General features: G+C 45.1%; 1 protein-coding gene across 1 annotated transcript in view; it reads left to right on the top strand.

Annotated features, from left to right (window-relative positions):
* Nucleotides 1–1,685: 1,685 nt before the first annotated feature.
* Nucleotides 1,686–9,858, top strand: part of BIN1 (bridging integrator 1) — a gene marked incomplete at its 5' end in the record, with an annotated part of 53,791 nt that continues 45,618 nt past the window's right edge. The window contains 3 exons of the mRNA XM_010132868.1: nt 1,686–1,766; nt 8,941–8,995; nt 9,434–9,528. Of these exons, the coding sequence (XP_010131170.1) occupies nt 1,686–1,766; nt 8,941–8,995; nt 9,434–9,528 (231 nt within the window). The remainder of the gene's footprint in view (nt 1,767–8,940; nt 8,996–9,433; nt 9,529–9,858) is intronic.

The raw sequence follows: 9,858 nt of genomic DNA, 5'->3' as shown, positions 1-9,858 counted from the left end.
AAATAAGGAGATTTGAGCTGGGTGTCGAATGACTGCACTGATTTATCACGTCTAGTGCTAAAGTCAGTTATTGTGGTCAGGGGTGGGCTGGGAATATTTGTGCTTATATAGAGGAGGAGTGAACTGAGATTAGCCAACTAGACATAACACAAATGTCCTCCACCTTGGCAGTGTAAAAAGATGAGTGGGCCACTAGGTTCACTAGTAGTTGGACTAGATGATTCTTTAGGTCCCTTTCAACTGAAAATATTCTATTGCATTCTACATCCTGTTGCATGGACCTTCTTAATGCCATTTTGGGGACCAAACATGAAAGTCCAATCCAGACCCTGCAGGGGAAAACCCCTCTTTACATTCTCTAAGATCTGTGTGTAGTGAAGGGATCTGGAGGAAGCTGGTTGGGGTGGCTGTCATGGCTACCTGTCTGTCCTTCAGAGTGGCTGTTCTGGGGACACTTACTGGACCTGATGGTAGTAACATGCAGCTGTTGGTTCATCTGGACCTTTTTTTCCCCAAAAAGGGCTGAACATGGAGGCTGAGATCTGTGGCTAAAGGCTTGCTGTGCTCAGCAGAGCAAGAGGCTTCAGATTTCCCGTGCTTTCTGCCTCTTGGGCAGCCAGGTCTCCCTTGCTTTTCAAGGTGTTCCTCAGCACTCCTTCTAGCCCACATCTAGCTCTCCAGAACCTCCTGTGACTGAGAACTAAGTGGACTTTTCTCTGTTATTACTGGCCCTGCAAGATGAGGCTTTTTTTTTTTTTTTCTCCCCCCAAGGTCAGGTTTTATTTTCAGTTAACAAAGATGCTGTGATCGAGATGAACCAAGTATAGTTTACATTCTTGTCTCCCTGCTAATTGGCACATGACAAATAACTGCTGCCCCCCTCCACAGCTGCAGTTTGCCCAGCCTTCTTGTGATGGACCTGCCTTCCTGCCCAGAAAATGAAATGCTTTGTTCCAAGCCTGGGAACAATCCACTTAGCCACATGGAGAGATCATTAAAGAGAGAAAGGTGATAAGGGAAGTAGTCTGATAAGGATTTTTTGGGGAGCTGTGCTGTGCAGGGAGGCAGTGAGAGGAACAGGACTGGCTGCTGACACTATCAGATGTGACACTTTGTCACCTAGATGTGTGGTTTAAGGTCCCCAGTTGCTCTCAACAGCCAGCTCCTGCCAAGCAGGCGCCTAGTGATGAAAGGTGGGAAGAAGGTGGAACTTTCACTGCTTCAGCCACCTTCTCTCTAAGGAGGTCTCTGCATGGCTTTCTGTGTTTGAGGACAGTCCAGCTGTTCTGGGAGCAAAAATCCCCACCCTCTCCAGACCAGGGACTAGCATTAAGTCAGGATAAGTGCAGTTCTATGAGGGATGTGGTTTGTTTCGTGCTGGTCCAGGAGATAAACAATGGGGTTGCTATTGCCTTGTCTGCAAAAAGCTGTAGAACAGTGAAGGACAAACCTCAGTCTTTGGTATAACAAAATATAAGAGGTCTAAGTTCATCCTGATTTGTCTGCAAGTCCTTTTTCAAGCTATGACTGTATGGAGAAATTCCAGAAATTGAGTGCAAGAATAAGGGAGACTTTTTATCTTTCCTTCTTTCAGCCTCATGAGCAAAAACTTGCACCTGTGTCTTTGTCTCTGCTTTGCTATATCTACGTTTGAAGTCTCCTGTATTTCTCCTCTCTTTCTGCAGGTCCTTCAGAAGCTTGGGAAAGCAGATGAAACAAAAGATGAGCAGTTTGAACAGTGTGTGCAGAACTTCAACAAACAGCTGGTAAGATAATTGGCGATATGTAATTACACCCCGGGTTTCAGGATTAGCTTCCAGTCATCTGCTGCAATAAAGCCCGTTAAATTAAATGACTCTGTAGGCCTGTTGAAGTGACCCACAACTCGTAAGCTGCTCACTTACGAAGAATTACACTGTGTCTTCCAATGTCCCTATCATGGAGTCAGCAGAAGTGTAAGCTGAAAAATAATACTTGTTCTAGACCCAAGTTTAAGAAAAGAAATAGCTTAACCAGAACACTTTCTTCAGCTAGCAGCTGCTTTGTAATGTAATTTTTCATGCTGGGCTGGAAGCAGAGATATAAGAGCAACATTGTGCCTCCGAAAGATGGATAGGGTGAGAAACAGATTAGAAATTAAAAAAAAGAAAATAAAAGGGAACAAGGAAGTTTCAGTTTCCTGAGCACAACAGAGGGCAAAAGAGACAAAGAAAGCCAATGGTGAAAAAGGAATATCCTTCCATGGCTGAGATCTAACTCTGACTTCCTCCCTGTCCTTCCACAATCACTGTGTCAGGCCTGAGTCAGGATTCTTTCTCGTGTCTGCCTTATCCCTGTGTTTTAGCACATAAAAATATTTTAACGGTGTAGCAATTTCCCCCCACCCTCCTACTTAAACAGCAGTAGGTTTATATCTTGAACAGGGTGTGCGGTGTTTGGTGTTTTCTGTGTTTTGGGGTTTTATTTATTTATTTTTATCTGGAGTTTTCGGCCACCCAGAGGAGGGGAAACCATCAATTACCCCTGGTGCTTGGTGTTAGGGGAAATGTTGCTTCTGTTTCCTGGCAGGAGATGTGTGCCACACCATAGCTCAGGTGGTGCTGGAGAAAACCTTTAGCCCCTTTGTGCCCTGACATATTTGGGACCTTTTTCTGGAGCTGTTAGCGGCAGCAGCTGCATCATGTCTGTTAAGACTCAGCAGATGTGGTTAAGTATTAAAAAACCAGCTGAGAAGAGATTTGCCACAGCTGAATATAATGAAAATATTTCAGCCTGACTTTGACTTGTGCCTAACCGGAGCTGACTGCAGATTCCTGGAGACTAGTGCTCATTCTCTTGGCAGCAATAGTAGCTGTTGCTCCAGAAGTTCATGTAACATCTCTATCGCACGTCCACCAATCGTATTCTCATGTACACAGAGGAATGCAGTTTGGCTTCTTTATGACTATGTGACATAGCCAAGTGTGACTTTTCAGTATCATTTTTGAGTATTGTCAGTCAGGAAATAACCTTTTTAAAGGAGAAATACCAAAGATTCTAAACTTCTCGATCAGGCTGTCTGGGATGGCTTTTCAGTTTCCAAAGCCACGAGTTCCAGTGGTGCACTGAGAAGCCTGTTGAAGCAGCTCTGCCTCCATACCCTCTACAGCTGAATTTCTTTTCCTGTGTGCAGGGACAGGCCTTGAACTAGTTCTCCAAATAATTTATCAAAGGAGCTGTAGGCTGCTCTGCATTTACTGCTTGGGGTCTCTTGGTTTTGATTTTGCACGCAGGTTCCCTATTACTAAAATAAAATGCAAACAATGCCTGTTTTTATACAGGGCAAACCATAAACGTGACTTAGCTGGATTTTTAAGGTATCCAGGGCTGAGGCGTTCTTATGCAAAGCAGACTAGGGAAAAAACTTCGGTTATCTGTGCATATATACACACTTGTTTTATTTTTATGTGTGTAGTATAGTTCTGTGTGAGATTTCTATGGCCTTTCCTTACATTTCCCACTGGAGCAGACTTTGTAAGTCTGGAGGAAAGCTGATCTTTTGCTGCAGGCTTGTGACAGAAGAGCTCTCCTGTGGAACTGGCTGGGATGTGACCAGTCAGTGGCCTTGTTTGCGGCTTGATTAGAGGCTCCTCTGACTCTAATGACTGTGTTGGGCCATTTTGACAGGTGTTCCCCTGAGTAGGCTGTTGACGAATGGAGAGCAGGTCTAAAAATCACATACTTATTTTCATCCAGGGTGTCTTGTTGTTCTCTCAAATGGTGGTTGAGTGGACATAAGGGAAAGCATTGCAATTCCCAGCTCTGTTCAGGTTCATGTAAGAGCACCGCTCTGAGGTCTCTGATTGGTATGAGCTTTTTAGCCCAGACAGATGGATTCACTGGGTGACAAATGAGCTGGACATAATCATGCTTCTGCAGGGCTACAGGGTCGCCTGTGTCTCCTGAAGGCTTGACAAACAGCACACCTGGCCCCCATATTACTCCCTCATGACAGATTATTCTTGGCAATTAACTTCCCGGAAGCTTCATTCAAAGGCTTCCCCTCCTTCCCTTTCCCAGTGTCACTTGTGTTCAGGCACTGGCACCAGGATATTGTCGTTGCAGACCTGGGAGCAGGGGCCCTGCTGGAGAGGTGCCACACAGCCCCGCCTGAGCTGTGCTAGGCTTTGGCTTCTCTTCGCCTGCATTTGAAATACTCACTGGAGAGACAGTGAGTGGGAGGCTGGTGGCAGCCCTTACACCTGGCACTGTCTTGTGTTTCTCCCTGGCAAAGCCGCTGGGTTTTGATACCCTTCATGAGCTGTCACTGGTGTGGAAATTCTGGGTTCATTTACGTTTCCCACCAGATGCATGAGGCACGTTGCTGCTGGCACACACTGCATCCATATCCGCCTGTTCCTCGTGCTGTTTGCCCAGCCTCAGCCTACAGGGCAGGCAGCATGGGCTTCATCTTTGCTCTTGACACCTACGTTTGGCTGTGGACCACTACAGTCAGTGGCTTAGAGAGAGACTTTCTTTGCAGGCAAGAACCCTTCACACCCAGCAGTTTTCATTTCAGCCCTTTGTAGCAAAAGAAGTTTAACAGCTTGCCCGATACCCCAGGATGGGAGCTTTTCAGTAGCTGTTCATGCTTTGTGTCTTAACAACTCTGAAGTTTTGCTGAGTGGCCCTTGTCTGCAGCTGTTGTTCCAGTGCTTCTCCCTGCTCCGTAATTCCACAGTCTGCTCTTCCAGCCCTATATTAATCTAATGTGGAATGGAACAGTACCTGTCCCTCTCAGGTGTAGAACATTCCTCCTGATAATAAAAATCCTTCCTGGAACTGCAAAACCATGTAAAGAAGGGGTTGCAGCCTAATAAGGATGAAAGAGTTTCTTTTGATGATAGGAAGAAAAAATGTTTTAGGAAACCTCTCTGCTACCAAGAAACAGCTCTTTGGAAAAATCACACACTTACCTAGGGCTCAGTGAAAGGTATTGTAAATAACAACCCCTCGACAAAACAGGAAAGCACAAAAAGGTACCAAACCACACTTGTGCTCTGCTTTCACAGAGCTGCAAGTAATAGGTGGTTCATTAGGTGTTTGGAGAGAGAGAGCTCTTCCAGCCTCCCAAGCATAGCGCTTCTATTTTTAAACATGAACCTTCCTGTTCATGCTGTCCTTCGTATTTCTCCTGGTTGTGTTATAGGCTCACAGGGTTGAACTACACCATGAGTGCAAGTATGGTGATATCTGCTCAAACAAGGTAACACTTGTGTGTTTGAGGAGAACAACTTATTTTGGTCACTTCCACATCAAGACCCAGTGTTGTTCTCCCTGTGTGAAGGTTTTAAGTCATTTTGTTAGTGCAGGGATGAGAAATGAATATGTGGTTCAGAATCAGCCCAGATCTTTGATTTTTATCCTGGTTTTACTTTCCATTTGTGGATCTCTTCCCTATTTTTTTTGCCTTTGAGTTTACACACACACACAATTTCTTCCTTCTTTATGTTCTTGCAATTTAAAAATTACTGTGCTATTAGATTTTTGAACATCTTTAGATTCAACCATACCTCTGTGGCTTCCCTCTGCACACCTTTTCACTCTGATAACTGGGAAGTGGATTAATTTTCCAGATTCCAGTTTAACTCTCTTCCCTATTTTTTTTGCCTTTGAGTTTCAGAAGCATCTCTTCAATGTGCATTGAAGAGTGTTGAAAGTTTCTGTTCTAAACAGTATCTGACAGTGTCTGTTTTGCATTGTGAGAGGTGTTTATGCTGTACTTGACACCTTGCTATAGCCTGTTTGGAAAAAAACAGGTGCACCATGCACAGAGAGAAAGCAGCTGCCAAAATTTCTTGGAAAAGCATTCATGCTTAAAATAATAAAAATAAACCCTTGTAGCAAGTGAGAGAACTGCTTTACCGGTGGACAAGAAATAAAGCAATGGAGATGTCAAAGCAGGACTTGGATGGGAACCCCAGGTGACCAGGGAGAGCTGGGATTCATGTCAAAACTCTGAACGTGGGGCCCTCTGAAAATCTTTACGCCTGCAGATCTTACAGGCTGTAAAGTCTACTCACTCTCTCTGGCAGGCTTGGTACTTTTAAGAAGCTTAGGTAACGCCATAGTCCTACAGCTCAGCTGTGACTCTGACTTTAAACATCAGCAGGAGGTGACTGAGGAAGACGGCTCCAGTTGCAGGATGCAGCAGTGCGTATTGGCTGACTGCACATTGTGGTGAGACAAGTGGAGGTCAGGCTGCCTGGAGAACACAGAAGGCCAGTTGTGCATTGCTGCGATTGCATGGTCCAGTATTCAGGCCCTGGCTTGCAGGTTTTTCAGGTGGTCTATCTAAAAATCTTGCTTTGATGTTTACCTGTGATGCTGGCGTACCTCTCAGGTCATACTTCTGTCCCCATGACTTTGGGACTGGGTATCGACACTTGAAGAGGTTATGAGTTTGAGTTGTGTCATGTGCCGCTGTGGTAGGACTCATGCAAGTGTGGATGCAATTTTAGAGGTGGTTTCTGATTTTTAGATGCTCTAATGTTGAGCATTACAAATCTAGACATTGCAGTGCCCAAGTGGGCGGTAAGCAAGTTCTGCAGAGGACCTTCCCTGCCAATAGTGTCCGATAACGTCAAAGTTGTGTGTTCAAATTTAGTCATTCTTAAAAATGACACAGCTGCAGGATAATAAGGTATCCATCTGAGGGATTCTGTATGACAGTTTCTTCCGTTCCACTTACTCTTGTGTTCTGACATGTCACCTTGCCAGTTCCAGTCTGTGATTTCTAGGATGGACCAGTTCTAGGTGGACAGCATTGCTTTCCTCTAAGACTTTCTGGCTTCCTGCGTTGGGCGCCAGCAAACACGTATTACTTGATTTAACTTCTTGATTTAGCTGCTGCTTGTCAGGTCAGCCTCCCCGATGGTCCTCTCTTTGTGCTCTCTAATTACTCTTGCACCTCATCTTTGGTGGTTTCTGATTGCACGGTTAGGAAAGCCCAGGTTTCTAAATGCACCATAAGCCAGCAAAAAATTGTATGATTGTTTGCTCTGTGTTTTAAGAACTCCAAGGGCTTTTGCAGCACATGTGGCCATTATTCCTTTCCTCTTGTATTCTCTTTGGGTCAGTTTCCAATGTTTCTCTAAACTAGGAGTCTGACCTTCTTTTATAAAGTGTCCAGCTCTTTCCCATCCTTGTTTCCTTTGTTGGTGGCAGTAGGAAAAGAAGAAATGTGAACTCATCCAGAACTTTCAAGGCAAGGAAAACAAATTGGGCCACAGTGTTGGAAGCAGATGGATTTCTCCACAAAGCTATGCTAGCATTACCACTTCAACAGCTGGGCAGATTTAGCCTCTGCTTAGAGAGCGCAGCTGCACTGAGAGCACAAAGGATCATAGCATGAGCTCAATTGAGGCAAGAGGTGCCTGAGTGGTGGGGAGGGCTGATGGGAAACATCTGCTTTTGAAGCTAGTAGCTCTGAGGCAGCTGTCAGAGATATCCTGTGAGCTCCTTGTCTCTGGAGTTGTCTTCAGCTGTCAAAATTCATTATGCTGGGGGCCCCTGCAACAGGATGCAAACTTGGAAAGGGGGTATGGTAGCAGGTTCTGAGGAAGGTGTGAGGTGCAGTTGTTGCTTTCCTGCATTCTTGTTTTTGCAACTAATTTGGGGGATAGTGAGGATCCAGTGGTAAGAGAAAAGATTCACAGGGTAAGAGAAGCCCTTTTATAACAGAGATCTTTTTCTCTCGAACTTCTTGCCTACTCTGGAGGCTGTCTGCACGGGTGTCCTCAGAGTTTGCTCCTTCCCTTGCTTTGACACGCTCTGTGGTCGTGTTGGTCAGCTTCTCAAGCCTTGTTGCCTTGCACTTCTCTTCCTTTCATTTTTGTTTGTATAATGTCACCATCTGGACTTGTGAGTATTTCTCTGTCTGCTTTGCAGCAGTCAGTGACCTGTGGTGAGGCAGAGGAGAGGTGGGCCTGAATATGCTTATCCTAGCGCAGGAGAGCAGTCGTATATGTATGTGCATGTCTGAGCCAACTGTGCTGTAAAAATCCCCGTGACCCTTTGTAATGTGGTATCTTGTACTGCACTCACCTGTGTCACCCAAAGGCACAAACCGGGAAAACTCAGCCCAGCTTCTGGTTTTAATCTTCTGTTTCCTTGTGAGTGAGATCTGCTGCTGACAGGCCACCTCCACAGTGAAGCTACAGAAAAAGTGATTAATTCTGTGTTTGCAAGCTCTGCTGAACAGGACAATTAGTACAGGATGTCTGGGCAGGTCAGAGTTCTCTTGTATTCAATTTGCACTAGAGTTTTGGTTTGCAGCGTGGCAGGAAAATGTGATGAGCTAAACTGCTCCTAAACAAATAAATCAATTACATCTGTCTTCTATATCCTACAGATTCCCTTCAGTTATATTTGTTGCACAGAACCACCAGCCCTATAAGCTAATTATTGCCCTTGGAACCCTCTCTAGTGGCTTGTACAAAATCAAAACACTAAAGCTGGCGTGGCTAGGAAGAGCAAACCACAGCTTTACCCACATCAAGTTACTGGGTGCCTTGGTGGGCATTGTTAGCCAAACATGTTTGCAAGTCACCATCCATGGACTTACTTACCAAGGCTGTGTTGTTTCCCTGTTAATGTTTATGTTTTGTGTGGTCATGGGGCTGGCACGTAGCCCATCCGCAAGACCTCTTTTTTTTTTTTTTTTTTCAATTTAGAAATGCTCAACAACTCGCAAGTCACCATCCATGGACTTACTTACCAAGTCAGAGGGCTGTGTTGTTTCCCTGTTAATGTTTATGTTTTGTGTGGTCATGGGGCTGGCACGTAGCCCATCCGCAAGACCTCTTTTTTTTTTTTTTTTTCAATTTAGAAATGCTCAACAACTCTTTCTTATATTTTCTTTATATGGGAGAAAAACTGATGGTGGTCTTATGTTCACAGTCTGAAGGCACAAGGCTGCAGAAGGACCTTCGAACTTACTTGGCTTCTGTAAAAGGTAAGATCTGCATAAGCAGAGAATCAGTTCCTCTCTAGTGCTTATCTGTGCAGTGAGGCCTCTTCCTGGTGTTTCCTCAGTGTGACTCGTAGGAAGGATCAGCCTTGTCTGGGTGGGGGATCTTTCAAATCCTTCAGGACTAGCTGGGATGGAATGGGCTTGTGCTTTGATACCAAACAGGGGTGCTGTCTTAGCAGATAGACTCTCGTATCTTCTGCTAGGGGAGGATGAACACAAAAGATATGACTGCCTCCTTGGTTCCTTTCTCCCTCTGGTTGCCTTCCATCTCTGTATTATCAAGGGTGTGACATTCTGTACAGAAGAGCTGAGTTATAACTCATTCAACACCTCCTGTGTCCCCATTCCTCAGAATGAGGATTAAACCGTGAGGAACTCTCTATCTCTCACTTTCTGAAGCAGTTCCCTCTTCTTTCCTAGCTATGCACGAGGCCTCCAAGAAGCTGACAGAGTGTTTGCAGGAAGTTTATGAGCCGGATTGGCCTGGGAGAGATGACACAAATAAAATAGCAGAGGTAAGATTCCGTCCAGGATATGGGGTCACTAGGCTTGGTCTGTCAGCAGAGATGAGCTTTGGAAGCTGTGCCTGCATGCCACATTTCTTCAGGCATACGGCTCTGCAGAATAATAGAAGAGACAAATTCAGCATTGGAAAGAAGGGAAAGCTGAAGGGATGTGGCCTCTTTTTTTTGTCTGTGTAGGGCACTGTCCCTGTATGCTTGGATGCTACACGGAGCTGTATGCTTATGCCCACAAACAGCCTGTTCCCCCAGCAGCAGCTGAACAGGGACAGAGGATGCCAAAAGAGAGGAAATGGATGTATTGCTTATGTTCTCTGCAAGGGA

The sequence above is a fragment of the Buceros rhinoceros genome, unplaced genomic scaffold (genome assembly GCF_000710305.1).
Source record: "Buceros rhinoceros silvestris isolate BGI_N320 unplaced genomic scaffold, ASM71030v1 scaffold10353, whole genome shotgun sequence".
Classification (NCBI taxonomy): Eukaryota; Metazoa; Chordata; class Aves; order Bucerotiformes; family Bucerotidae; genus Buceros; species Buceros rhinoceros.
Note: the sequence above shows the minus strand (reverse complement) of the source record. Positions and strands in the feature narration are given on the sequence as shown.